Source organism: Metarhizium brunneum, chromosome 7 (assembly GCF_013426205.1).
Source record: "Metarhizium brunneum chromosome 7, complete sequence".
Classification (NCBI taxonomy): Eukaryota; Fungi; Ascomycota; class Sordariomycetes; order Hypocreales; family Clavicipitaceae; genus Metarhizium; species Metarhizium brunneum.
The window spans coordinates 546269-574028 of NC_089428.1; the positions used below are offsets into that span (position 1 = coordinate 546269).

Sequence of the window (27760 nt, forward strand, 5' to 3'; positions counted from 1 at the left end):
ATTATCAACATCCTCCATCGAGAACCTTTGTATACAACCATCATGAGTCTTCCAACAACTGCACGCGGATGGTCCGTCCGAGCCATCGACAAAGACAGCTTCGATGGACTCAACTTTCAAGAGAGCATACCTCTCCAACCCCTCGGAGACTACGACGTGCTCGTCAAAATCGAAGCCGTCTCTCTAAACTACAGAGACTTGGCCATCCCAAGGGTTTGTAGCCGTACCTGCTTCTCGGTATCCTAAAACGTCAAAGTCGCTAATACGTCGTCAGGGCCGGTACCCGTTTCCCATGAATCTCCCCGTCGTTCCCGGGTCCGACGCCGCCGGCATCGTCCTCGCAGCCGGCCCCAAGGCGACAAAGTTTGCAAAGGGAGACAGAGTCTGCACCCTGTTCAACGAGCTTCACCAATCGAACCCAATCACTCCCGAAGCGGTCGAGAGCGGACTTGGAGGTGCGATAGACGGCACCCTGCGCAACTACGCCGTCTTCACGGAGCAGGGCCTCGTCCGGGCGCCCGCTTCCCTCAACGCCATCGAAGCGAGCACCCTCACCTGCGCTCCATTGACGGCGTGGAATGCCCTCTACGGCCTGCAATCCAAGGCCTTGAAAACAGGGGACTGGGTTTTGGCCCAAGGCACAGGCGGCGTCAGTCTTGCCGGTATTCAGTTCGCCGCTGCAGCGGGAGCCACGGTGGTCGCTACGACCTCGTCAAATGACAAGATTGACTTCCTCAAGGAACTCGGCGCTTCGCACGTCATCAACTACAGGGAAGAATCTGACTGGGGCCAGGTAGCCAGGGATTTGACACCCGGACGTGCTGGTTTCGACCACATTCTGGAGATTGGTGGCCCAGGGAGCATTGCGCAGTCACTCAAGGCCATCAAGTTGGAGGGCGTCATCACCATCATTGGTTTCCTCAGTCCTTCTGATATGCAGCCGCCGTTGATGGATGTGCTCAACCACCTTTGCACTGTCCGGGGCATCTTTGTCGGCTCGAGGCAGCAGTTTGAGGAGATGAATCGGGCGATTGACTCGGCCAAGATTCACCCAGTAGTTGACCCCAATATATTCACGCTGGAAGATTTGAAGAAGGCGTACCAGTATCAGTGGGAGGGGAAGCATCTCGGAAAGGTGGTTGTCAAGGTCGCAAGCTAGTCGGCCATTTTTCACAATGACCAAGATGCTTGGAGATGGGGAATAAACGAGCCATGATGATAGAACGCGAGTATGACCGGGTAGGAATTTTACTTGCCAGATCGTTGGTACTACAATAAAAGATGAATGCCACGCGTCTGAATGCATCTTGACATCCAAGCACATGGAGTGCAGTACAGGTTTCGTAGCCCTCCCAAAGACCCATGATCACGTTGTGAATTGGTCCCTCAGCACTACTTCCTACAAGACGCCATGAAGACGCCGCCATGTGCAACTGCGCGTCCAATTGGCGGGAGGCCGATTGGCAAGGCCAGCTTACTCTGTCAGCCCGTTCCACGAATTGGCCATCAGCTCAACCTGTGCAACTAGACTTCTCATCAGCCATCTTCCAGAACACCGGCTGTGGACCCGGCAGTTGGTAGGTAATAGGCTACCCGTCGCCAATGTGGCGCAAAGCAATGTGTTTGTATCGTGGCATCTAGACGCCCGCGACGGCGAGTTCCCGATGCGACCGAAGGAACTGGCTCTCGCCTTGCAGCGTCGCGTATTCTGTTGGAAATCGACCCTGAGCAGCACATGGAGGTGGCGTTGATCAGATAATCAAAAAGATGAAGGTGTATTGCCGACTCTTGTCTCATAAAGATGCCTTGTTGCCCTCAACTCGGACGTCCAGGATCCAGGACAAGCAGCAGCTCAGACAACTGATGCAGCAAAAACGAAAATTGCACACGATGCAAGAAATAAATCACCAGATGCCTTTAAAATCTCCATGGCCTGAGTTTATGGGTTTCTCATTTCCACAAAGCCTCGTTGGCCAGTCACAGAAGATGAGTGGTCTTTTCCAGCCGGTGTGTACTTTCGCTCCCCCATGTCCCGTCGCTGCTCACACGATTTGATCCAGGACCAAGTCGATGCCGTCATCGAGGCTCCAGGCTTCTATCTCGCCGACGATTTAGGCCATCTATTCAGCAGTTCTCTACCGTCTACCGACGAAGTTGCACAAACCCCCGGAAGCTCCTCCTCGTCACAGGTCTCCGACGGTTGCAGCTCTGGTCTCGATGACGCCGTCGCATCTCCCCTCCAGCCCAGCAGTCGCAAAATGGTGGCTTTGGCGCCGGCGCAGCCCAGATGGCCACCCAGTGCAGATTCGCAGCTACCACAGGGCTCGAGATATCACAAGCGCAGGGAGCAGAATCGGGTGGCGTACGTGCTCCATACTTTTTGCTGCGGTTCGTCTTGGACGCAATCACTAATCCGAAATCCACGGCGTATAGCCAACGTGCTTTTAGACAGCGCAAGGAACAGCACCTCAAGGAGCTAGAAGACAAGGTGGCGGTTCTGGAAGCGACTAGAGACCGCATCAACGCGGAGAACGCCCGACTGCAAGAGGACCTGGAGCGAGCGACCGTGGAGTATTCCCTCCTGCAGAACTTGGCCAAGCCCAGCAGTCTATTTGATTGCGCCGACCGGTCTGATGGCTCGTCTATATCTGCTCCCAGCCGTGAATGGTTGGCGAGCCCGCCACCGACTTCGAGCTCCGAACCACACTGCCTTGCGGCTTCACGGCCGCGGTATTGTGGACATGAGCTTAACGCGGGACAGATGTGGGAGTTTATTACCGGTCACCGCCTGTTTCAGGAAGGACTGGCGGACGTTGACTCGATTGCTCGCGAGCTGCGCAGGTTCTTTCCAGGGGATGGCATGGGAGGCATCACAGAAGACATTCTCACCCACTGCATTCACGAGAGCGCGAGACTGCGGCAGGGGGGTTACAGACTACAGTTGACAGATAAATTCCGCCCGTCATCGATTTAGCTTGCGTATCTTAATACCAACCCTCCTCGTATTCCGCACATGGTCGTTTCGCCGATTCGTGGATGATTCCCGACCCCGCAGCCTCATGCCACGCCATGTTCGACATGACAAATAGGCCCTGGGGAAGTAAGACAGCCAGGTAAGACTGGTGGCCGGTTGCCGCAGGGCAAAGAAAAGGGCCTTGTCTGGAGTACACGGTGTTGTCAGCTCACTTGCTGTGGTGGCTGGTTCCGCCGTTGTGACGGAATATGTCCGTGGTGACAAATGCTGCGTGAGCTAGCGAGCTTAATCGTTATGGTGGCGTTTGTGTGACTTCGAAGCTGAAAGGGTGTGGGTTGCCTGTCAAACGGCGATCAATATTGGAGGTGGCTGAAACGGTTGTTTGCCCAAAGCCGATGATGCCGTGGAGATCGGTATTTCTTCACATCATAAACAGGAACAACGTATGAGATGGTGATGATGACTACACAACTTCTTGATGTAGTATTAATATATATTCTTGATGTAGCCAACTGTTTATCTTTGCAGCGCATTAATGGAGTTCTGTCCGTCCTCGCGATGAACAGCGTAGTACCTTTATGCGACAAGGCAGATTCATGTTCATACGAGAAGGATTTCTATTAACGGCTGGAGGTATTCATAGGCAACGGATGAATTAATACTTCGTGGGGGGCGGAAGGCACGGCTGAAGAGCGAGTGCGAAGTAAATGAAGGCGTCCGGCTTCCAGAAACGGATAGCCACAGTTATGCAAGGCTTCTGTTGCAGTAAACTGCTTGCATGTGCTTTTGTGGCTGCAAATGTCTACACAATGTGAATAAACCGACACCCCGCAACCTGTGCTTGAGTGGCGACAAAGCCATAAATAGCAACATTGAATACCCATGGGTGTTTGATGAATGGGGTGACCCAGTAACGCCCCCCACAATGAGAATACATGGAACGTATGGGACGGCGTGTTTCCATGTCGTCATTCAACGATCAAATGCATATACAGCACTGCTAACTCTCATGGGTGCGAAAGATGTGCCAAAGGAGGCCGTGTTTCGCACAGCCACGACGCCGGCCAGTTGCAAAGCATAATAAGAAACGTGATGCGGAAGAGTTCATGGAAAAGTGAGCGAAAAATCGTCGACGGTGTTTATAAAAGGACACAAGGCTCATGCGATTACATCCACCGTAGGGCTACTGGATGTGTAACTGCTAACAACCGACTTGTGATGGTGATGATGCAGGGTTGCGGGTTAGGGTTGGGCTCATGCACACAGCTCCCAATAGATGGACTCGAGTTACACTGTACAACTAGCCGAGGATTTGAACAAACTGCAGCCCTCGTTTTTAAACTATTACCTGCCCAGCTATCCTAGCTGCAGAACGGCAATAACGGGAAGAGAACCTCGTCGTCTGTCAGCCCACTGGGGGTTTCAAGACTGGCCGTGAGGTCCTGTCCCGAGGGGACAAGCCCGGCCACTCGCAGCAGCGTCAGACTTGCATGACAGACGTCGAAACACGTATATTTCATTTGTTGATACAAGGCGGGGTCAAATCGACACAGATAGAAGCTAGAAAACTCATGGTTCATGACAGAGCTTGGCTGTACCTTGCCAGCCTGATAGAACGTAGGTCTGCCGGATATTGATTCAAGATTCAGAACCTGTACTTATCCATCTTGTCATCTCGCTCTTTTCATTGTTCTGGCAGGGGAACGGAGAGCTTTGGACGATGCTTATTGCTGCAGTTGTAGTCCATTCCAGCGGGTTCAGTAGTTCTACTAACAGGGACATTATACACTAAGGGTCTGATACATTTCAAGAGTCAAAGAATCGCATCATAGATCCGGTTTTCTCTTATATAGCTTTGATTTGTAGACATTACATCTTTTCATGAAACCAAGTGAGTGGACGCGAAAGCGTTTTCCCGTGAAGAAGAACAAGAGTGTGTATCTGATGATATCATTCATCAAGTCTCGACATATGCCAAAAATAAGACTGGTTTAACTTCTTCCTCGTGTTGCCTTTTTTACCGCAAAAACTTTCCTCATAGAGCCTCCTTCTTCTTCTCATTCAACTTTTGAGACAAGTTCAAACTCTGTCAGGGCAAAGCGTGCGCCAATATCCGCGCCGCAATGCATTTTTTTCTGATGCAAGTTGCAAGGTTACAGTTAAACGGGAACGTTTGGTGGGTCTTTAATGTTGCCGATTCCAGTGGATCTGATATATGCTTCGACCTCGGGTTGCATCGACTTCCAGGTTCTTTCATTAAAGGCAAAATTGGCCTGACTAAAGGTGAATCTGGTACTGACCGTCGTCTGAGTGCTCTTCGTCTTGGAGGTCGTATACATCTCCTGGTCCAGGGTATAAGTAATGTTGCGAAGTGCTTTCCCCTCAAGTTAGCCAATTTCTCTATATTTCCAGAACATGGGTATGCTTACATGCGCGTAGGTCGTCTCTAACCTCGTCATACGTGTATACTTGAAGCATACTCCAGAAAGAACGACGGTCAGCCGTGTAATTCGTCTCGTTGATGGTTTGCGAGATTCCCTGGAAGATGGCCTCAAGTGCGGCTGCTAGGGGCCGGGGAAGTACGATTCCAACGAGCATCGTCGCCAGCAGTTCCCAGTGGAACCTGCTTTTTTCAACCTGGATTTCCTTGTCAACGTTGCTCGACTGGGGGCTGTACATCCTACATTATTGTTAGCTTCGGATGGCATATACTCGGTCTGAGCAGCAACATACCATGGATACACGCCATCGTTGAAGTAGACGTCCATGACCCTGGACCGGTATTGAGAGCGTCTCCAGCGAGAATCATCGCTATCATCGGTTGGAAGAGCTCCTTCTTCCTTCCGCCTCCTAACCTGGATTCCGGCGTGGATGGTTGCTAGCTGGTGAGTCAACTGGAGCATTTGCTCCAGCTCGTCCATGCGTTCCTTGAATCTCTGACCTAGGCCTGGGGCCTCCATATTAACATACAAAATATTGTCGGGGTCGTTGAACCCCATGTCATCATCACTGGGAATTTCATTCTTTGCAGGTGCCCTAAAGGAGGGCTTATCGATGGGAAGTTCTGCCACATCACCCCACGTAGCGATTGGAGCCATGGTGCTAACAAAACTCAGGATGAGTCCAGATGGTTGTTGGTCTTGTGTAAATCGTTGCTTAGTCCACGAACTTATGATATGCTTGTGACAATGTCCCCTTGATTGGTGAGGAATGCGTCTTTTATACCTGGATTTTCGACTTTGATTGCCATGACTCCGCATCCCCTACGCTACATGTGACAACAATCCATGTCTTCTCAGGACAACGCATCACGTTGCAGTCCTCCCAAAAACATCAATATAACTCATGCAAGCCAGAGACAGCCACGCCACTTGGGTTCCATCACCCGTGCGCCTTGGACGATGCCTCGGGCGCCTTTACATTCGGCCTTGTGACGCGGTTGCACAAGGGTTGTATGTAAGTCAACATGCAGCACCGAGGAGCGGTGTGCACTGTGAGACGGAATACAATAGTAAACAGACTCAGTCTCACTCCGAGGGGACTGAGCTTGAGTGCATGTGCTCATGCAAAAGTGCAGGGTGTTACTGCTGGATTACAAATTGCCTTCCAAGGCTACTGGCTGCGGCAGTTTCTTTTTCGGGGCATAAATGAAAGGTCGCCATGCAGCTGTTTAGATTGCCCATGTCGGGATTCACGATGGCGCCCACCATGAAGAGAGAGCTGCTGCTGCTAGAAGTGGCTGCTTTAGGTCAGCCTAATTGAGCGGCGTGCATGGTAACCTGCACATCCATGGCCGTGTCTCATAGGAGAGTAGATGTCGGCGTTGTGTCATATATGACCCCTTTTGTGTGACTGCATCAATGTTACAAGCCATTCGATGAACTAACCACAAATCGGATGCAGAGGCGGATCGTGAAAGTTGAGGGGTACATGTAGGGTCCTCCAGTGGCGAGTCGCTGAAGGATACTTGATATCTCATTTGTTCCTGTAGCAATCTATTAGGTATTGTCCTCGGTTGACACCTACTTGTATGCAACGAGACACGGTAAACAGGTTCAGCTGAGGCATTTTTTAACCGATTGCCACTCCAGGCACATGCATGTTATTTTCTTGTTTCGCAGCACCTAGCAGAATACACCGTGTCTTGCATTGGCCGCTTCGACATGTGAGAGCTTAATCATGACAAGCCACACCGGCTTTGGCCATGAGGGGTTGGGTAGCGACGGCACATCCAGAATGATGGAGATGTTTCTGCCGCGAGAGTCTCCGAATCCGTGAGCTTGTATTATATAGCGGAGAGTATGCCGTAGGCAATATAAAATTTTCAACGTCCATCACCTTCATCTAACCAGTATGGCTTCGATCGTACCTGATGTGGAGCAAGTGACCATCAAGTTGAGGTCTGAGCCGGGTCTAAAGTCTGCAAGCGTAGACGTCTCTAATGATTATGGCACTCCCAATGTTCTCTTTCTATACTACACACCGTTTATTCCAGATGACAATAAACTAGATCTTGACGCTATACAAGATGAGTTCCAGTCCTGGAACGCCTGGGAGCTTGGACAGGCAGAGACACAGCTCATCAGACATGTCGAAGCTGGCAATCTCCCATCCGACGACTCAATCGCCTCTCGTATAATTAGAAATAACTATCGATCAAAGGCTATTGATTTTTTTCGCCAAGGAAATGAGGCATGGTATGTTTCACACAAGCGTCTGGTCTTTCGTGGACTGAAGGCCAGAGACTAAGTGATGACTCCTAGGCTATCTCTCGCAAACAATTCCACAGCTCAAAAGGTCATTGTAACGGCGCAAAGCGAGGCCCATGGTTCCATCCGTCAAGAGATGAGGGCGCTGGCTGCAGAACAACACCTTCAAAGCCAGTTTGAGGTGATTATCAACGCTATAAGTGGTAGTGTTGAGGTAGCGGAAGAGAACAAATTTTACTTTACTCATGTCTATTATCGATATGATAATAATTCAAGGAGATTTCTGCCAGGTACAGTCCTTATTTCGCAGTTTGAAAAAATAGTACTAAGAAGTCGTAGTTATTTCGGACACTACTTTCGGGATCAAGAAAGGAGACGAGGGAAGCCAAGCTGGCGGAGATAAAGTGAAACTAGAGATCAATCTCTCTGTCAACACTTACAACTTTGATAGAAAGTTTTGGAGAGACCATCGGCATGAAGGGGAGGAGGCTATCCAAATGGGAGAGCCTATCCGTAAGCAAATGGCATTGGACTTTTATGTCAACAGCTAGCCTAGCTACCCGAAACCCAGACTTATTAAGTGAAAATTGAAACTTTGGGATAATGCAATACTTACTCTCCCTCTCCTTGGTCAAGTGTATGAAACAAAAGGCTGTGTTATTATCCATGCTAAAGAGTCTGAGTCACTTACACAGCTGCATTGCTAACCAACATAAATAATCACTGCTGGCATCCTTTTTATGGTAGGCGATTCTCGTAGAGTCTGCCATCGCGGCGCAAACTGAAGAGTCTAGTGGAAACAAAGACTAGATGGGAAGCAATAAGAGACGATCTCGTATTCGGATTAAAAGACGGATTGCCTGGGGAGCACGGGGCTTGGATCAATTGCTTCACAAGGCCCGAATCCGGCTGCTGCAGGCAGTAGATGACGAAAGCGGCTTCCGTACGGCATCTTTGTTTACACCTATAGTAGGGGCTAACGGTGACGTCGGACGTAATACCCGGTGGTGAAGAAAAGAAGAATTCTGCCAACCCACGGGAAATCAGGGACAGCCTAGGGCTTCATTAATAGACTTACTAAGCGGCGATGGGCTGGTGTGGCTAGATGCAGCAGTCTGAAACGTCGTGATGAGTTGCCATTTCATCACATCGCAGTCGCAGCCAAGCGCCTTTTATAGCGATCAAGTTCATGTATTTATTATTGGCTTGGCCCTGTTCGTCCACGACCAGGATATGCCCGACCTTTGCTAACAGGGTGCAGAGCCAAAAAAAAAAAATCGGCAATGCCTGAATTCTGGTTCAAATATAATTTATTTACTGTATTTACGAACGACAGAAGAAGTCTTACCACCGTCAACACAAAGTGCGCGAGTCCGTTACTATCTGCATTAGGAAAAAAAAGAAGGTTAAAAACATACAACACCGGGTATTCGCTGGTCGTCACCGACCCAACTACTAATCCGGCGCTCGCCAGATTATCGTGCGAGATCAGACGGGATCGTGAGTTTTACTGGCGGCTGTGGTCGTATGTGACAGTTTGTTTGTATGATTGCATCATAAATCCTTGGTGGTCCTAGGACACAGTTAATGGTCAACCGATGGAACAAGGGAATTGCGGTTGGGCTAAGACACAACCACGACATGTCCTTTATCGCAACTCAAAGCAAAGTGAAAGCTATCCTATACTACGTGACTAACTATCGAAAGCCTGATCCAAGGCATTTAAGGCGCACCAACATTGGGGATGGCAGCACAACTAACTCGGAGTTGGGGCAGGATGCGGTCAAGCCAGGCGGAGACGTCGCGCTGATACAGCATCTGACAACTGAACCACACATGAGTCTTCAATGGCGAGCGTCTTCGTCATTCTACGCCGAAGGGGATCGAGTTTCCGAAACCTTGACCCTGAACTGTCGCCAGCGCGCCGCATTCCTGCTGATCTGTAGGCAAATGGATCGCATCCGACAAGCTCAACGTGAGACCGATGTGGACCAGCTTTGCCAGTTCATCGGCGGCGAAGGCGGGACGGGCAAATCCCGAATCATCGAGGCAATCGTCCAACTTTTTGCGAGGAGGGGTGCTGAAAATAAACTTCTCGTCACAGCAACTTCGGGACGGATCAACGGCATTACCATCCAGTCAGCATGTAACCTTTCGGTAGAGCAGCGCTCGGTGTGGACATCATCGAAGTTAAACCAGACGGAATGGGCACGTCCGGGCCTGGCCCAAGATTAGTCAGTGGCCAGTCCAGGATGGACTGGCAGGATAACATTGAAGCAACATTGAACCATGTCCCCACCAGACTCCCTCTGGCCAGCTTCTAACCCCCAGTGCCCGCTGGAGAGCTTTTCCAGCGCCAAGTTGGCAACTCCCCGCTCACCTCTTTATGTTTATTACTCCATGTCGGGAAAAAAAAAAGTAAGAACTAATGTATACACAGCCTTCGGCTGAATTACGACTTGCTGTTGCTACTTTCCACTTGCCAGTGGCAAGTTGCCACCTGGGTAGTGATGCTTGCGTCTGGTGTTCTTGACAGAGGCAGCATTATGCTTGAATGAATGAGCGACATGATCTTTGACAACGCGTACGTACTTTTTCTTCCTGTACGTATGTACGTACAACATTACTACTCTATACAACAACTGAAAGTACTCTCCAGCAGCTAGTATTTAATTTATTTGAATACTCGCTGTCACACAGCACGATTGTATGGGACAGCTTAGGTAAAACGAGAGACTCTTAATTTCCTATATAAAGAGTAGAATAATACGAAACTAAATCCTTATTATAATACTACTGCCTAGTAGGCAGCAGTATAGCAATAGCTGTTGCTTTGAATGAACGACTTGACCTTGACATCATGCTTGAATGAATGAGCGACCTGATCTTGGCACTTGCTATAGCCAATTCTGGGGCCCTTACAGGTACTCTCCAGAGACGAGGTCCAGCCTCACACGACTTCCATCCTCACACTACCCCAAGGCTTGCTAGGGTCGCGGTTAACACATTGTTCAGATTGGACATAACGGACGTTTCCTGTGCAATCTTGATTTTCATAGATTGCAACTAATCTCAAATAAGCTTTCAGAGCTATATATTAGTTGTGGAATTGCTATAAAACTTACAAGTAACTCCTATCCCATACTTAGGCGCTCTCAGAGACTGCGCCAACTTTGGAATAGAGGTGCAATGCTGCAGTAGGATAACAACGCCAAGTCCGCTGCAATCATAGTGATCAAAGACTGCGAATGCCGTACTGTCGTACTGGGCAAAAGCGCTAGCCACAATACTAGCAGCGGCGAGAATAGTCGTAGTATGCATGCTGTAGTGTTAGGTGTGGAAGAGAAAGTTTTTGTGGTGTGTTAAGTGCTGTTTATTTATTGTAATTTTTATGAGTATAATATTAGAGGCTATAACGTTTATTTATAGTTGTACATGTAAGATTGTCTTGTTGCTAGGCTGGAGCGTAATATGGGTAAGTCGGCAGCCAAATATGACGGATCTTGTAAAACTTGCTTTGCTTGTCCAAGGTTTAGTGAATACAGTTACGAAGTTTTTTTCGGGGTTACACCTAACCCTGCAAAGGGGTTGATAGTATGTGGCTTGCAAGACTAACCTACTTGTTTACCTTTGAGCAGTAAAACTGCTTCTAAGACTTACATCTCTAATTACTAGTGCAATTAGCGTTGTAACTTAATAGCGGAACAGTCGGGTAACAGCTTATAAATAGCGTTTAATTTTATTACCCTCTTTTCTAATATAAGAAAACGTAGAATCCTTCTTTTAAGCGTTATATTTATTACTAAAATTATATTACAATTGCAGCGGTATTACACAAACTACTGTAAAAGGTAAATACTGCCAGCCACAAAGTATACAAGGCTAGATAGTACTGTAACAGAAAATAACTAAATCGGAAAGGCAAAGAGCAAGTAATTTTTAGCTGGGAATATTTGCTATAATTTAAAAGCTTCTAGAAATTTACTTTTAATAATAAAAGTTTAAAATAAATCTAGGTTTTTATTTACGGTATTTATATAAAGTTATTTACTTACCGCGCTATAATTAAAGTTTTACACTACTTATATAATTTTTTTCTCCTCTTTAAAGAAAAATGTTATTTTTAAATACTAAGCCGTGGTAACTTAGCCAAGTACAGTTGTATTGGCGATATTGGCCAAACGACCACCGATCACGCAAGACACACTTGACACCAGATAGGTCGCAGCTTCCCATGCGGCACCCCTCCCAGCCATTTGGTGATTATATACAACCAACCTCACCATCTCGTTTCCATTACCTAAGTCTGCCACCCTAGCTATCTTGACGCTATTATTGCCCTTAGATTTAATTCTCTTCCAAAAATAACGCTCATCGTAAATTCGCCAACGGGACTCAAACCAGACACTACTTAGTAGCAGGCGGGTATTGGCGATCCAGGCCCCTTCAGCAGGTTGCAACCGGAGGCTGCTAATACTCTGCCAGACCAAATATATCCCAAATCAATGGCAAATTGTCTGAGATCGGACCTGCTGACACGCTGGCTCGGCGGTGTCTTGGGCCAACATACCCAGCGCCCGTCGTGCAGAACAAGACCAAGCACGGGGAGTATAAGGTGAACTGAGGGCACACAGCTTATCAGGCGAATAGTTGACCGAGCAAAGCGAACAGGGAAGAACTGCGCCGTTAGGAAAATCTAGCCTTAGCCCTCCGGGTTCCAGAAGTACATACGCGTACTGCGTACGTACGACGTATTGTACAAAGCTATATTACTTAATTAGGCTTAGCTTATTGTATTTAAAACTTAAAAAGTAAATTTTATAAGAAAATTAACTTTTTATAGGAAAATAAATTTTATAAAAAAATTAACTTTTTATAAAATTAATATATTATATACTCTGCAAATCAGTTGTATTATTATTTACACTTCATCAAACGCTAGTATAAAATATTCTATGCTCTTTGTTGCAGCCTTCCTCGTGGTATCCTCTCTGGGTTCCCCAGGATACTAGTGGGCGAGGCCCTTCTGGCGCCGTTGTCAAGAATAACATGAAGCAGGCCGTCCGTGTAGATAACGTTCCGAATGGGCCGGACGGAATTGTTATTACCCAGGACAATTACTATCTATTTGAAGAATCAGATAACGGCGCCCTGAAAATTAGGGTGGAAGGCGAACCCCAAAATCAGATACAACTTCTACTACGATTATAAGCTACGCCGCCGCTAGTATTAACAAATACTGGCGATTAGTAAAGATAATCAGCCGTAACTGTGCAGTAATCAGTGGTCTTATAGTGGCAAGGAGGTGGCTATATTTAAAGAAAGCAGTATATGTAGGTCTTACACCTAAGGCTAGTGCTGGCGCCTCCCGTTTTTTACGCCAGGCCACTATGTGATACAGTAAGTAACTATAATCCCACCACACCTTTTATTAGTTTACTTTACTTTAAAAACGGATATTACAACCTTGATTTTTAGAGGTATACTCCTTTATATATAAAGGTATTAGAACCGCGAAGAGCTTAACAGAATCGTGAGTTTTACTGGCGGCTGTGGTCGTATATGACAGTTCGTATGCATGATTGCTTAATAAATCGTTGGTAGTCCTAGGGAGAGAAGCTAGAAAGACGCAATCTTTTAAGTCCCGGTCGACCTTGTTACTTGCTCAGATTGTGTTGAAATCAAATATTCTTCCCAGAGCTAGAGGCCCCGCCGAACCGCCACGAAAGGACGAACAGATTCCCTTTTTGCTGGTGGGTTTGCTAGCTGGCTCCTAATTTCAACCTTGCAAGCTGGATTGAACTGAACAGCCCGTTTTGATGAACCTACTAGATAGAACTCTGATTAACGACTCACTACCTAGGTAGTTCACAAATAACTCAACGCATTGCCATGGCCATCACGTGCAACTCCGCTGCTGCCTAACACACGCTTGAACGCGTAAAAAGTGAACTCAGCTACGCGAGGTGACCGAAAGCACTATTGGCATTAATCCTCACCTTCTTCTCACCTCCTTCTCGCCCAGAAAATTGGCGTGGAGCGTGTTTTCAAAGCCCGTGCCTCCTTGTCTTCAGAATTTGCCATCATTTCTGTAACACGCATTGTTTGCTCGTCAGCCAACTCGCCACAGCCAAAACTTGGACCATGGAGCAGACGTTTAAGCTTGTAGTTCCTCATGCCAGGCTGAACGACATATATGGAGGCACGCTTGAAGATATGCTTAACAACGGCACGGCCGAGGCACTCGTCAAGCTACTCACTGTTCCCGCTCGGCCTAGGTTTGCCGTGAATCCAGACCGAATTGCCTGGCCAACTGCTTCACTAAGCAGCTGTGTGTCGGCGACGGTAGCCGTCAAGCGCCAAGTCGACGTCGAACTGCGAAAGTGCCCTCCACGACTTCTGAACAAGACCACGATGACTGCTGGAAGCCGCGTACCGAATTCACAACCAGCCACATTTGCCGGACTCCCTACCGAAATTCATCAAATCATCTTCTCTCATCTGGCACAAGATAAGGATGTCCTCAGCCTCGGATTGGTGAATCGACACCTCTGCGATATCGCCCGAGAACGGCTGTTTGCTGATTTTTTTTCGTGTTTGGCGCCCTGGGCTGGTCAAAAGATTGTCTACGTGGGAGAATACACCGAGCCAAATGACTACCCCCCTGGACTGTTTTCGGACGCAGAACTGGAGACCCTCAGGAAAGAGAAAATCGCAGTCTTTGACCGTTACGAGGGCTGGTATGATACCATGACACGATCCAACCTTTATGCGTTTACGACACCAAAAGTTTCCAATGCACAAAAACTGCTCGACATGCATTTCGAAACAGTTGGTTTGGCAGTCTTGTTGTCCATGGTACCGTCTTCCGAGAACGCTGCGCTGACATATTTGAGCCCGTCCGAATTTCCTAGTTATAGACAATACTTCCCGCAGGACAAACCGTGGATTCTTCGAAACCTCACCACGAAGCAGTTTGTACGTGCAGAAGCCATTGCCCTCCAGCGGGAATTCATTTACGGCCCCGACATTGATTTTTTGGGCTTTGGCCACGCCATCCTGCTGCGCATCTGTTGGTCGTCTCAGCCTGTCCCCGAGGTGGCTCCGGCAAATATCGTGAGAGGAATATGGGCAGGGCACTGTTTCGACATCACTATGCTGGCCAAACACCAGGAAGAGACTGGCGCCGGACAAGGCTGGGCCGATATAAGCGAGGAAATTGCCAAGGAGATTGCTACTTTTTGTGAAGCCAATCTGGGACCCAGCTGGCGTTGGCGTCTCTGTCAACCAAGATTCAACCCCTGGTAGTAAATGACGGGCCGAGGCTGAAATGTCACGTTGACTTTGGCACATGACTACATCACGTCGACTGGCCGCTAGTATGGGAGAAAAGGGTGTGATTCCAAGAGTGCTAACCATATTGTCAATTCCGACAGGGGAGTTGGGGTGTCGCGTTTGTCACTTTGGCTGCTGGATAGATTCAGGGGAAACAAGTAATGACTTGCTTATTGAGCTTGAGTGAGGAGGGCTCTGTGGCTTAGTAAATTGATTGCATTCATTTTATACACTCAGATGTTGAAGTAAACACTCCCGCTGAAGACGCTTATCATAACTACGAGGTCTATGATATGCCTCTCTCACATTGATACATATACGAAGGCATGCTATTATAGTTTATAGAACGGTCTCGTGAGGCTCTTGGCATCATTAGACTAATGCATCCCCGGAAACAAAGACCTGCGGATCCCTAAATCGTGGATTTTCAGCAACACCAGACTGCATCTGCCCTGCACTCCCTGTTCAGCCGACCGCCCACGGTCTGGATACAAAGCTGGTCCGTCTTTGAGGGACACGTAGACGTCTCCGTTCAATCTAGGGTAGAGTCTAACTCCAGCGTGACCTTGTGTCCTGGCCCTTTTTGTAATATTCATCAACCCACGCCTTCATCGTAGCCAATATCTCGTCCACAATCTGGCCCAGTTCCGGGTTCACAACAGCCTCTTCAGCAAGCATATCATTACAATGCGCCGCCTTGGGAATGACCCAAACGGGAGCCTCGGGTGTTGACTGCAATGGCCCGCCTGGCCGTGCATCTGCTGATACCGTAGCCGGCCTCCACGGGTCATATTCCCCATTCACCCACATGAGACGTGTGGTGTTCACATCAACATGATGCCAACCGCCGCCCATCCTTCTCTCAGTTTGGCCAACATTTCGGCCCTTTGCAAGCCCATATGTATGGATGCCTTGTCGTGGGAAGAGGTTTCGACACTGCATTCGGCCGTATTCCACGTCGAGGTACTTGGACACAATTCCCGTGGTGTCTTGAGGGCCGGAGACCTGCCAAAATTCAAGGCTATGACAAGTTGCGCGTGAGCCGCGAAATTGTCCGTGTATTTATGTAGTTCATCGTGGGTGAATAATGTACTTACGGCTCGTTACAGAGGAACCAATACCACTGTCTATTGAGTGTGTTATTTACGGAGAGATCCTTGTATAAGGGGCTGTTCTTGTCATTCATATCCAGGCACGCGACGGTGTTATTATCACTCCAGTAGCCGTATTCCGCACACACTAAATTTATTTGCTAGTCTTGACGCTTTACCATGTCTAGTTGAAGTAAATGACAACTCACCTCCGGGCAGATAGACTTCCCTGGACCACTTGGCAAAGCCGTCCAGGGCTCTGCTGGGGCCAACACCTTCCGGCCCTGGAGGCGTAGTACGACAGTCATTGGTGGTATTGTCTTTATCCGGGCACATGTTCTATTTGTGTCATGTTAATAATACTTGAGCAGCATATTACCATGACGGGACAAATGATTATCGCAGAATATACCTCGAGGTAGTCGCAGAACTGGTACAACAGGTTCGGTTTGTCCGACCTGGCAAACGTCATGCCTTGCCACTCTTCAAGGCCGCCAAGAATAGACTCTGCAAAATCATTATCATGGGTAAGAGCCTCAAGGCCGAATGTCTTTTTCAAGGCGTGCTTTTGGGTTTTGGTCCCGTGTGATAAAACTTTATCAATTTTCTCAGTCGCCCGTTGCATGTCGGTAGAACAATTCGTAGGCATAGCTGCTTTGATGGGCTCATAATATTGCCAAAAGTCGGAAATGATTTCAATCACAGCACTTGTACAGTGGTACGCCCAAAAAGTGCCGGGCGCGAGATGATGCGTCCATGCTGCAAGAGCACCGGGATATGAGCAGCCCGTTAAAATCCACGGCGCCTTTGTTGGCTTGGACGCTCCATCAACATCAAATGGTAGCTGAACATTATGGGCAAAGTAAATCAAGTCTTGGATAGCGTTCTCAAGGGTAAGGTATTGCAGATTAGTGGTAGACAGACTATCATATGGCGAGCTCTTGCCCCAATATCGATGCTCGAGCACGATAACGGCAGCGTTATTAGTCTGGGCAAACAGGCCAGGAAGAGTGTTGTTGGTGGTATAAAAGCCATCTACCACATCTTCGCCCGGCGTATTTAGCACGATTGGTGAGCCAGGTCCGGCATAGTACTCGGCGTTGTATAGGTAGTGTTGGGTAAAGGTGCCAAGGTCGGGGTTATTATGGTCAATCAGCTGCTGGAAAGTGCCTTCTTGAGTAGGGATATCGGATCTCCTGCTGTACTCTTTGGGCGAACGAGACGACAGACGGTTCAGGTGGTGACGCCGGGAAATGCGAGCGGCTGACAGCGTGGCAAGCAAGAGGCTTGTTGCTGCATTGATGCAGCTACTCGCGCGCATCTTCTTGCAAAATGGCGAACAAATAATGAGTAATAGCAGGTGTGGAAGGTGACCAAGGAGAGATGGCCTGAAGAATGGGATTTGTCGACACACGTCAGAATTGACATGTACCAGACATGTTTATGCTTGGCTGTGACAAGGGCAGGGTAACTGGACTCGGAATGTGTGTTCAAATATTGAATCAATAATCGATCAGACTTTAAGACATTAAAGGTCCTTGGTTTTTTAGGAGGCCTCGAGCGACCAGAGGTCTCTATAAGTACAAGAAGTCAGCAAGGGCTAGTGCCTGAGGTAGTCCTCGCTGAGGGTCAACGGTCTGTTTCCGGTCTCTCCTGATACCTTCTTTTATTGTTGTGTGACCTTCATGGTCGACACCCTCGTTCAGGCCGCTTTGCCGAATGACATTGGCAGAAGCATGGCGCTATTGAAATTGATGTGACCTCTTCGTCGGAGCCTCCTTGCAGTTGCTCCAATCCCCATGTGACATTATGTACATACTTGTCTCAGGCCGGCCCGACAGCAGTAACGTAGTACAGATACGATTTGGCCAATGAAGATGCTGACATGGGAAATAGTCAAACAGCTACTCCGTAGATTGTCATGTTTCCGAAACAGGCTGTGTAACTGACTCTCAGCCGCATCGGTGATTTGCCGTCACTCGGTGTCCACGAAGCCTAGGGTGTGGCAGAGCCGTGGAGTCGATTCAAGCAGCTCACAAACCCCCCCCTGGAATAATAAAAAGAAGAAAAGAAAAGGAGAAGAAAACTGCAGGAGTGCTCGTGCCACGCCCTCATTTATTTGGTCCCGTCTTCGCTACACCTTAAGTACTTTTATCAAGATCCAGAAGGGTACAGGCTTTGCAAAACTGCGGAGGAGTTTAATTAGGGCATCGTGAAAGCAATCAAGGACAGCGAGAGTGGTTTTCCGAGTGACGATGTAGCGGGATGCGAATGGGAGTTTAGCCTTGATACTTGAGAGAGTTGTATGCTAGTCTTTAAATATATATCTATAAGCTAGATTTCTAGGCTTATAAAGGCTAACAAAGGTTGATGGCGCAGGCAATGTCGAATCGATTACAGTCCCCGTTGTTCCCCTTTAGGCCCGTTGCGCCCTGTTTAAGTAGGTGCCTTCGATGTTCCCATGTCACCAGACACTTGATCAAGTCTGGTGTCTGGTTCAAATGTTGGTAATTTTATTAATGTCTGGTCGTGCACATCCAGTGATTTTCACAGCCATGACATCTTTCCCGGTGCCGTTTACGGCCAGGGCACTCACAATATTGTTGGTGTTACACGGAAAGGGCCCAACAAATCGTGAAGCCTAATAGAGGGGCTTCACTAATACAGGACTTATTAGTTATACGGCTTGAATACGTGCCCAGGTAAGAGCTCTAGGCCTAGATGCTCCTTTTATATTAATATAGTAGTTACCCTTCTCTTTTTACCTCTTAGTTACTTAAGACCTTAGAGACCCTTCGAGATCATTATTAAATTGAGTCCTTTTGCTCCAAACCCTTAGATAAGCCCTTCTCACAGTTGGTCCGCCCCGACACGCTCACTTTATCAAATGCCGACGTCGCCACTAAATACATGTATCAATAATGCATGTCAATTTAATCTTGATGCACGCCGTGGCGGGAACAAGCAAGGGTGACTGTCCGGTGTTTCAAGAGACGCCTTGGCACAGGTTTTTATCCCCCAGCGGATGAGTATGTATTTATGGGGTTTTCTCTGTACCATATCGCGAATGCAAAGGCGTTGAAACATTTACGTACTAGAGCACGTTATTTGACGTGGGTGGCATGAATCTCGTCAATTACTTTGCGCCGAGCCCCCTGGCTTTTGCAACACTGGCTGCGGGCTCTCTGATTGTGGGTTGATATGGAGGTCCATGATTCGGCGGTCGAATTTGATTTGGCTCGGAGAGGGGATTAAATAACCGGCTTATATCTGGTCAGACTTACCAAATACTCTGTAAATAGTTGCATCTCCCAGGGGATGCAGTGATGATTGTAGTGGTAGTAACATTGGCTTATGCCATTGACTGGTCAAGCCTAGACCCGACGCATGACCACAAGTCATCACCAATTCACAATGATCTGTAGGTTTTGCCTAGTCTAGATGCATTACGTTGTCCCAGAACTTGGCGTGATAGAGAACTAAGTGCCCATGGAGATAGCCTTTATCCTGTAAGTCATAACTATAAATTGTATCCTCTTTAGTTATTATATCCCGCGTCCTTACGGGTCGTCTTATAAAACTTTAATAAGACCGCCCGTTAATTACAAATCGGAGGTCAACCGTTTTTAGGGTGACCTGTCAGGGCCGACTCGACGAGTTGAATGATGGCGAATTTGATGGCGTTCCCTACCTCGAGCTCACTACACACATAGCTCTGTTTAGGTGGGCCAACCATGATTTTGGTGCAGTGGGAAATAGTTGTGCCCATTAAATCGATTGTAGTCAGCGTCTTTAAGGATCACGACATCATTCCGACACACGGAGACTTTGACTCTCGCGACATTCCGGTCCAAGCGGACAAGGTGACGCCCATCTTGGACTGGGAGATGTCGGGGTACTATCCTGCCAACTGGGAAGATAGCAGGCCTGGTTGCGGCCCAAGTGGGAAGGTGTATAGAGTCGGCGCAAGGCTGTCAAAAAGATTCTGAGGCCATTACACAAAGAGCTCGAAGCAATACGGATGTGAAATGATGCGTTATACTGATAACGCAGATACACCTGGCGTGATTCAAGCTCTCCTAGACTCGGGCGATGGGCCTGGCGACTTCCCAGCCAACCCTGGAGACGATGAAATTACAAATGTCGTCGATTTCATCGGGAATCTTGTACCAGTGCCCTTGGTCTTGGTAGCATTTCCATTCAACCTGATAGCCTGCATTCCGCACGAGTTGTGCCGCCGCCTCTCCCAACACCCACGGCACCTTCTCATCCGCCATGCCATGGCCAAGAAAAACAGGAGTCCGGCATGCCGTCTTCTCTTGCGAGGGGCACTCCAACGCCGGAAGACTCAATAGATCTCTTTCCAACACCTGAGCCTTGACGGGGCTAGCCTGCACAGCCACGTCCTGCGACTCACTGGGACGTGTGAAGGGGTCGTCGCTGTCAATGTCGTCCTGCACAGCGTCCTCAAGCTCATCTTGATACGTGAGAAAGCCGCTCATACCGATATAACCACCAATAGGGTGTTCCAAGGACAGCAGTATAGCAAGCGACATGGCGCAGCCCTGGCTCAGCCCCCCGATGATGAGGTTTTGAGGCTGCACCTTCTGGAGCTCCGTCGCCATGATGTCCAATATCTCTCGAGCAGATTCGGCCAGCCCGTCTAGCTGTCGTTCTTTGCGGTACAAAGGATCTGTGAGGCGGGCAATGTCAAACCACTGCGTCAGCATGGAGCGACCAAATGCCGTAGAGCGACGGCGCTTGGAAGTGGGAAAAACGAAGCGGGCGCCGGGGAGGAGGTCTGTGAGCTTGTGGCCAGATGATGTGAGGGCGGTGTCCAACAGCTCCGTGCCAAACTTTTCGCCGTTGGAGCCCAGCCCGTGGAGTAGGATGAGGGTATGGCTGTGCGGTCCTCGCGGTTCGACGACATATAGTCTTTCGCGTACCGTGAGGCCGGCCATCGCAGATGAGCCGGGGGGGAGATATCCCGCGTGCGAAAGCGTCGACGGTGCGCGCGCTCACTTGTCTTTGAGCAGGGGTTCAAACAAGGAAGAAGGAAATGTCTCGGTAGAGAATCGAGATGGATTGGTAAATGTACGAGTTGCCTTACGATTGGCCAACCTCGATTGCCTCGTGCCTTGTCATGCTCTTCGCCCCGCTGCTGCGGTCCAATGCCTGTCCTTGATATGTCTGCCGTCCGAAAGCTTTGTCCCAAACATACAGGCAGGTGATGGCCTCGTGTACGCCTCTGTTGGCTGAGGTCTCATGGAGTTCCATTCACCGAGCCACGGCTCCGTGATGCGGCATGTCAATAAACCAATCCAAATCAACCATCTGCGGCTTTCAAATCACTACACCAATGATGTGTGGTATTGTACGACATGGTGAATGTTGAATCGTGGATTTTCGCTGCTCCCCCTAGGGTCCTAGTTGGCACGACATATGCATGTCTGCTGGGATATTCAGCATTGTCGCCTTATTCCACTACGAAAAATATATATTTGACCCATTACCACAGATCCGCCTGTTTAAGCGATTGGAAAGCGTTAGCATGTACCACTTGACCTACATGTTGGATCGATAGCACGAAACAACAAATCCTGCACAGCCATATATAACAAACCCTAGAAAACGGCAGCTCTGCTTCCAGCGCCATATGCCACACGGTCGTGATTCACGCCACCCATCCTCTTATTCCATTGTCGGCGGATGACTGCCCAACAAGGTCTGCGCCACAGCTAGCTGCTCAGCCGAAGGCATATTCGCAATCATCAGGTACAAAACATCCTACATGCAACGTCCAGATTAGCACACGCACGACTCCAGAACACCCGCCGCAACATACCTCGTGCATAAACTTCCTGACACCCCGGACCAACGCCCCAGGACCAATTGTCCCCAGAACCGTCGGCCCCCTCGCGCTCCTCCTGTCCGTCCTCTGCTCACGCCTCTCCGCCCGCCGCTCCCGTCTCGCCATCTTGCGCTCGCTGAGCCTGCCCGTGACCGCGCCCCCCGTCAGCAGGGCAATCAAGCTCCCACTGCCCGCGGGATGATTCGGATCAGAGTACCGCGAATGGAACTCGGGCTCGACGCCCATGTGCGCCAGCCCACTGCTCGGATGGTCCTTTGCAAACTGCGCCTGGCCCCGTTTGTCCATGTACTCCATGGCGAAGAGCATGCCGCGCTTCACGCTGCCCGGCTTCTTGGCCGCGTCTTCCGCCGCCTCCTTCCCCTCCGGTGTGCCGGCCAGCTTGTCCAGGTCGGGGAACACCAGGGGCGCCGACTCGGGCCACTCAAAGTCCGTCGTCGCGTTCGAGGCCTGCATCCGCTTGCCTATCCGGCCGGTCGTGCCTTGGCCGGGGCCGGACACGCTGTCCGCCGCTTGCTCGAGTGCCGCGTCGAATCGGGCCTGGCTGACGACTTCGCCGGGCCGGCTGGGCTTCCAGGTCAGGATGACGGCGATGAGGCCGAGCGGCCGGAAGAAGTCGGCATTGATCTTGTCCAGGAACGCGTTTGTTTTGGAGCGGCTGTGTGCCTGGAGGCCGACTTGCGTCGCGATCTGCGCCGAGATGGCGATGGCAATGGTGATGGGCTCGGGGACGCTTTGCGCAGCGATGCTGGCCACATTGATGGCGTGAATCCATGGCGACGGCTTCGTTGCCAGGTTCAATTGCTTGATAAAGTCTGTAAACGTGGGCTGGTCAATGCCCACGTTCTCGAGGACAGGTGCGTATGCGTGGATGAAGCCGCGGGCTCGCTCGCCGGGTCGCCGCTGGGGAATGATGACCGGCACCGGCAGCCGGCTTGTTTCGGATGAGGGCTTTTCTTGTATTTGGTGGTTGGCAATGAACCGACGAGCCATGTCGTCGGCATCGTCTTGGGTGGCGGTTGCGTAGTCGGGCGGTGGTGCGAGCTCCGTCTGCGCATCGTCAAGCTGCCACGCTGCCTCGTCCAACTCGGTAGAGGCTTCTTCACTGGCATCTTGGTCGCTGTCGGATGAAATGGGTTCCTCTTGGGATACTGGTTTGCTTCCCCCGCCGCTGGCGACTGCCGACCCCGAGGTGATGCCATTGCCAGCTCGAGAGCTCTCGCCAACCTCGCTCTGCGTCCCTGCTGCTGCGGCCGCGGCCTTCTTCTGCTCGTCTTTTTTTTCTTTGTGGTGGTGAATACTCTCCGAGGCGAAACCGATGCCGCCGGCCACAGCTCTCACGAGGCCACTTATTGGACCTCTGCGTTGCCCGATTCCTCCAGCGCCAGACGTGGCTTTGTCGGATCCATGGCGGCCAGTATTGCCTGCGCCCGAGACGTTATTTTCACGATAATTCGACATTGATTCAAGGCGGGGAGCTATGGACGCAAGGAAACGGGGTGTCGAGATGAGTTGACTGTTTCCTAGAGAACGGGCCTGGCAATTGAAGCATCTTGGAGAGGTATGAGCTTCCTAGCAAGAGTAGGCTTGCGTCAATAAGATTTGTCCCGAATGCGGCGCTATCGAACTTTGAGGACTCAGAGCGGCTGCTGATAGCTCATTGGGGCGTTTGTGTAGTTTTGTCATTGGCCCGATGGAATGGGTTGCTGGTTTTGGCATCCGTCACACCCGCATCGTGGTATGCGGGGGATCGACGGCAACATGGAATTTCAGTGGAGTTTACACGTTGGCAAGATAATGTTCTGCTTGAAAATTTGGTCATTTGCTGTGCGGAACATGTTTGCTCGATAACTGGGGCTTAAAATTGCGATTCTGGCAGCTGAAATACTACGGCAACGATTAAACTACAAGGAATACTTGACAGAAGAAAAGCGAAATTCAAGGCAGTTGGAAAACCATAACCCTACCATCCGCTACGATTCCCATCATGGAGCAACCTCTTCGTGATGGTGCCGATAAGCGCCGACGTAAGGACTCCAAAACACACCCATGGGGTCCCAGGACTTTTTCAAGTGGTGAAGCTCCATGATTCTCTCGCCCGTAAAGATATCCTTTAGAGGCTCCTTGTATCGCATTGTATTCGGGATCGTCCTCGGCGTTGCGCCATCCTCGCTGCGACAAACGTGCAGCACATCATCCGCATACGGCTGCAGCTTCTCAAGGGAAGACTGCGTAGTGCACCAATTCACCACAACCAGAAAGAAGCCGCGATCCCGCGCCTCGAGGAACATGTGCTTCCCCGGATCCGACTTCCCCTTGGCCTCCAGGACGGCCGGGTTAAAGGATTGGAGGAAGACGAGTGATCTGTGGGCATCCGGCAGCTCGTCGGTAATGGCGAGCCATTTGGCAAAGCTCGAGGTGATCATTTTGGCATTGACTTTTCCCAGTCGTGCGCCGCATGCCGATTTCAACCCCCCATGAACATTCAGAGGCTCTAGCGCGTCATTCAAATGGCTGGCATCGATCATGTTTGAGTCTACCTGAACGGCGGCGTTGTTGAGGTCCGCCGCGAACAAGACAGAAGCGGCTTTTTCGGCCTCACTCGCCGGACCAAAGTACGTGACGGAAAGAACAACGGTGGGACTTCCGGCCACGGGCGTCCCAGGAGGCGCCCGTTGGAAGAGGAGCTGGGGGTAGAGAGGGCCGGGGACAGGAAGCAATGCCAGATAAGCCTCGACGACATGCGCCAACGCGGGAGACGGGAAGACCATGACCCGTGTCCAGATCTTGTTGTCTGTGAGCTGGAGACCTGCGAGGGGATATACCTTCATCGTGGCCGATACGACAACTCCATGCCCTTGCCCGGCACCACACAGCGCATGGAAGAGCGTTGCCTTGCCGCCTGTAGATTGTGCGTCGACGTCAATGACCTCTTCGTCGGCCGTGACCAACCGAAAGGATACCGCGTTGTCGACCATGTATCCGTGCAGTCCGACGTGAGAATTTTGTCCCCCGCCCAGCAATGATCCGACAACGCCGACGGCATTCGAGTCGCTCAGGGGTGTGTAGAGGCCATTCTCGGCGAGACACTTGAGAAGCCGGCCGGTCGTGACACCACCCCCGACTCTCACTACGCCGGCATCTTTATCGATGTTTATGGACTGGAATAACTTCATGTCCATGTATAGTGTAGACGAGTCGACAGGGATAAAGGTGGCGTGGCCGCCGCCGCCGACTGCAATGGTCAGATGCTTGCTTTTGGCGAGACGGATCGCAGAGATGACATCCTGCTCTGACCCCGGTGTGGTGACAGATGCTGGTTTTGACACGTGGAGGTCGGACCACCTCGATATGACGGCCGCGGTCGCATCTACATTCAGATTTTGCGTGGTCTGGTTCTCGGCGGACGGCGCCGCCTTTGGTTCGGCTGCTGCCATGTCGGTCCGCCGTATTTATCAAATCACTGAACCGAGTAGCAGAGGCATCTGCAGTGGTTGCACAGGCGATCAAAAGAAAGTTGCGACGCCTGACGTCTTTATATGATCTGATAGCTCTCATCGAGTGTTCAAGCTTACTGTGGCGTACGTATCGTGATATAACGTTTAGTGGCGCACTGAGCTAGTAGACTGTCGATAGTGGGCGTTGCACCTTTGTGATACTCGCTGCGTTCTGGGCCTATGAGCAGATGCCCCGGCCGTTGGAGGCTCTACCTGTGCGAGATGTCCATGGTGCGAGGCTTTTGGGCGAGAATCTCAGCCGCCACGGTTGATCATTGCCGTCAAGGTCTGGACCAGCCTGACTGTGGCGCGCCTCTTGGGCTAGTTTAACCATCAATATTCTAGATCCGTCGATTCCAGCCGCGTATCACGTAGAAATTTAGCGCCAACTGTTCGACGCCGGCTTCTCTGTGCACAGCTTGTCGGCAGAGGTTCTGAAATGACAGCGAAAGAGATTTTAGGATGTCGCTCATAGCAAACTTGCGCTGGTTGGCTTTATTGTCACGTGTACTCTTCCAAGTTCCAAGTCTTAGGCTCTGATACGTGAGTCAGTTTGACATGTCTGGGTTATATGCATAAGCTTGGCAGGAGATGGCGCGTCAATGGGTTTGCCCTGGCGAAATATGCATGTGGGTATTACGAGGTATTAACGTTTCAAATAAGTCAGGTCAATGCGATTTGCCACGTTAGGCATTATGCGCTGGACGTCAAGCATCTCACATCCAACTGCCCGAGGCCCCAAAACACCAGACTCGACCTTTCCCAATGCTGCACGTACCTGCAGGCGGTTGATCCCCAGAACAAAACCAAGCTACCAGACGCTTTATTGCTTCAAATCTGGTTGTTTAATACCTGGACTCTGGGTAGTAAAGGCTCCAGGCCTCCAAAGCATTAACCGTTTAGGCCACAAGGGTCCGGCATACCACGGGGTATTGTGTTGTCTCATTTCCTTGAGACCGCCAATTTACATGACTCGGCGCGCGTATCGCGGTTTATGCATTATGCTTATTGAGTAATCCGCTACTCTGAGCCTAGCCTAGTATCATAATAAACCTCTCGCATTAAATATACCTACTAGTTATAATATACTTAAACTTTGTAATATAACTAGCTCGTATTTATTTTGGTGTAAGATTTATTCTTGCACCGTATTTTATTCCTTTAAGTATTATTTCCTATATACAGTAAAAATAAACTTGCTTATTATAATCTAAATATACTGTAAGTAGTACTTTAAAGCTGCTAACAGGTTAGCCGATATATAACTCGTAAAGCAATAGTATAGCCGGCGTACCCTATTAATTACAAATTATGCGCGTGCGTACATGACTCGAATTAGTACTTAAAGTAGGCTGGCATAAGAAATAAATATAATAGCATAAAGGCCTCATTTTGCCAAGTCGTCTTATACTATAAAGATTTATGCAAAATACTAACTTAATATAGCGTATATACTAACTTAAAGGTAAATTGTATTTATAATACGCGAACTTATATAATATACTGTAAAGTTTAATCTCTATAAATACTACCTAGTATTCCTGTCTAGCTTTACTTGAGTCTACTATTATTTACTCACAGAAACCATTTCAAATTATCTCAATTTATATAACTCTTCGTATTTGCTCTCTTATCATGAAGCTTCAAGCTACAATCCTGGCAGTACTTGCGGTACTTGGAAGAAGTGTTGTAGCTATTCAGACTTCAAAGACCGGAGATAAATCGTTGGGTACTCCTAACAATCTTTCTCACCTTGTAAGCCTTGAGGCAATCGCATTGTAAGATATGGTGTTAATTAATTTATAGACATTAGATCACTTGTTAGACGTATATCGGGCTTCGGATATAGACTGCAAGAATGCTGTGGTAAAAGCAACTTAAAATGAATTACTAGACTTTTATTTACTAATATAAATAGGTCGAACAAGATTTTGTAAGAGACTAAAACTATACTACTAGACTTTTACGTGCTAATATTAGCTAAAAGATACGTTGTGATATTACTTTTGGGGTAAGTAAAATACAAGTATATTTTATAAAGTATAAATTCTAATATATATTTACAGGAACGTGGAACACAAGGAAAAGAAGACCTTAGAAAAACTTGCAAAGAACATGGACCTGTAAGTAAAATATTTCTCCGAATTATTAGTACTAATATATATTATAGTGCCGTACTTGTCAAATTGGCCCTGTACCTTATCAACCGGGACAAGAAGTATGTAACTTTACTATATATCGACTAAAGCTTAGTTTCTAATCAATTTTAGACCACGGTAGCCTGC

At 49.1% G+C, this 27760-nt stretch overlaps 11 protein-coding genes and 1 non-coding gene across 12 annotated transcripts; 7 read left to right on the forward strand and 5 right to left on the reverse strand.

The window, feature by feature from the left end:
• Positions 1 to 42: 42 nt before the first annotated feature.
• Positions 43 to 1159, forward strand: G6M90_00g107210 (uncharacterized protein; the record flags this gene model as incomplete). The annotated part of the gene is made up of 2 exons (XM_014688632.1): positions 43 to 213; positions 275 to 1159. The coding sequence occupies 2 exons, from the start codon at positions 43 to 45 to the stop codon at positions 1157 to 1159; spliced, it is 1056 nt and encodes a 351-aa protein (XP_014544118.1).
• An 868-nt stretch (positions 1160 to 2027) lies between these two features.
• napA_1 (AP-1-like transcription factor napA) lies at positions 2028 to 2974 on the forward strand (the record flags this gene model as incomplete). Its single annotated transcript, XM_014688631.1, has 2 exons — positions 2028 to 2362; positions 2434 to 2974. 2 exons carry the CDS (start codon positions 2028 to 2030, stop codon positions 2972 to 2974), a joined length of 876 nt encoding a protein of 291 aa, XP_014544117.1.
• A 2159-nt stretch (positions 2975 to 5133) lies between these two features.
• Positions 5134 to 6072, reverse strand: G6M90_00g107230 (uncharacterized protein; the record flags this gene model as incomplete). Its single annotated transcript, XM_014688630.1, has 3 exons — positions 5134 to 5348; positions 5404 to 5654; positions 5708 to 6072. The coding sequence occupies 3 exons, from the start codon at positions 6070 to 6072 to the stop codon at positions 5134 to 5136; spliced, it is 831 nt and encodes a 276-aa protein (XP_014544116.1).
• Positions 6073 to 7327: 1255 nt separating this feature from the next.
• G6M90_00g107240 (uncharacterized protein) lies at positions 7328 to 8234 on the forward strand (the record flags this gene model as incomplete). The annotated part of the gene is made up of 3 exons (XM_014688629.1): positions 7328 to 7671; positions 7738 to 7973; positions 8023 to 8234. 3 exons carry the CDS (start codon positions 7328 to 7330, stop codon positions 8232 to 8234), a joined length of 792 nt encoding a protein of 263 aa, XP_014544115.1.
• An 860-nt stretch (positions 8235 to 9094) lies between these two features.
• Positions 9095 to 9210, forward strand: G6M90_rRNA00000019. Its single transcript, XR_010715690.1, has one exon. It is a non-coding gene; the product is annotated as a 5S ribosomal RNA (ribosomal RNA).
• Positions 9211 to 9324: 114 nt separating this feature from the next.
• Positions 9325 to 9918, forward strand: G6M90_00g107250 (uncharacterized protein; the record flags this gene model as incomplete). Its single annotated transcript, XM_066131721.1, has 1 exon — positions 9325 to 9918. The coding sequence occupies one exon, from the start codon at positions 9325 to 9327 to the stop codon at positions 9916 to 9918; it is 594 nt and encodes a 197-aa protein (XP_065987922.1).
• A 3909-nt stretch (positions 9919 to 13827) lies between these two features.
• On the forward strand, positions 13828 to 14991 carry G6M90_00g107260 (uncharacterized protein; the record flags this gene model as incomplete). Its single annotated transcript, XM_014688628.1, has 1 exon — positions 13828 to 14991. The coding sequence occupies one exon, from the start codon at positions 13828 to 13830 to the stop codon at positions 14989 to 14991; it is 1164 nt and encodes a 387-aa protein (XP_014544114.1).
• A 576-nt stretch (positions 14992 to 15567) lies between these two features.
• Positions 15568 to 17430, reverse strand: G6M90_00g107270 (uncharacterized protein; the record flags this gene model as incomplete). Its single annotated transcript, XM_014688627.1, has 4 exons — positions 15568 to 16039; positions 16116 to 16257; positions 16319 to 16448; positions 16522 to 17430. 4 exons carry the CDS (start codon positions 17428 to 17430, stop codon positions 15568 to 15570), a joined length of 1653 nt encoding a protein of 550 aa, XP_014544113.1.
• Positions 17431 to 20188: 2758 nt separating this feature from the next.
• LYPA1 (Acyl-protein thioesterase 1) lies at positions 20189 to 21070 on the reverse strand (the record flags this gene model as incomplete). The annotated part of the gene is made up of 1 exon (XM_014688626.1): positions 20189 to 21070. One exon carries the CDS (start codon positions 21068 to 21070, stop codon positions 20189 to 20191), a length of 882 nt encoding a protein of 293 aa, XP_014544112.1.
• Positions 21071 to 21800: 730 nt separating this feature from the next.
• On the reverse strand, positions 21801 to 23439 carry G6M90_00g107290 (uncharacterized protein; the record flags this gene model as incomplete). The annotated part of the gene is made up of 2 exons (XM_014688625.2): positions 21801 to 21896; positions 21955 to 23439. 2 exons carry the CDS (start codon positions 23437 to 23439, stop codon positions 21801 to 21803), a joined length of 1581 nt encoding a protein of 526 aa, XP_014544111.2.
• A 524-nt stretch (positions 23440 to 23963) lies between these two features.
• azaL (FAD-linked oxidoreductase azaL) lies at positions 23964 to 25415 on the reverse strand (the record flags this gene model as incomplete). Its single annotated transcript, XM_014688624.1, has 1 exon — positions 23964 to 25415. One exon carries the CDS (start codon positions 25413 to 25415, stop codon positions 23964 to 23966), a length of 1452 nt encoding a protein of 483 aa, XP_014544110.1.
• Positions 25416 to 27333: 1918 nt separating this feature from the next.
• Positions 27334 to 27755, forward strand: G6M90_00g107310 (uncharacterized protein; the record flags this gene model as incomplete). The annotated part of the gene is made up of 6 exons (XM_066131722.1): positions 27334 to 27341; positions 27394 to 27408; positions 27463 to 27486; positions 27542 to 27598; positions 27646 to 27693; positions 27746 to 27755. The coding sequence occupies 6 exons, from the start codon at positions 27334 to 27336 to the stop codon at positions 27753 to 27755; spliced, it is 162 nt and encodes a 53-aa protein (XP_065987952.1).
• Positions 27756 to 27760: the final 5 nt, after the last annotated feature.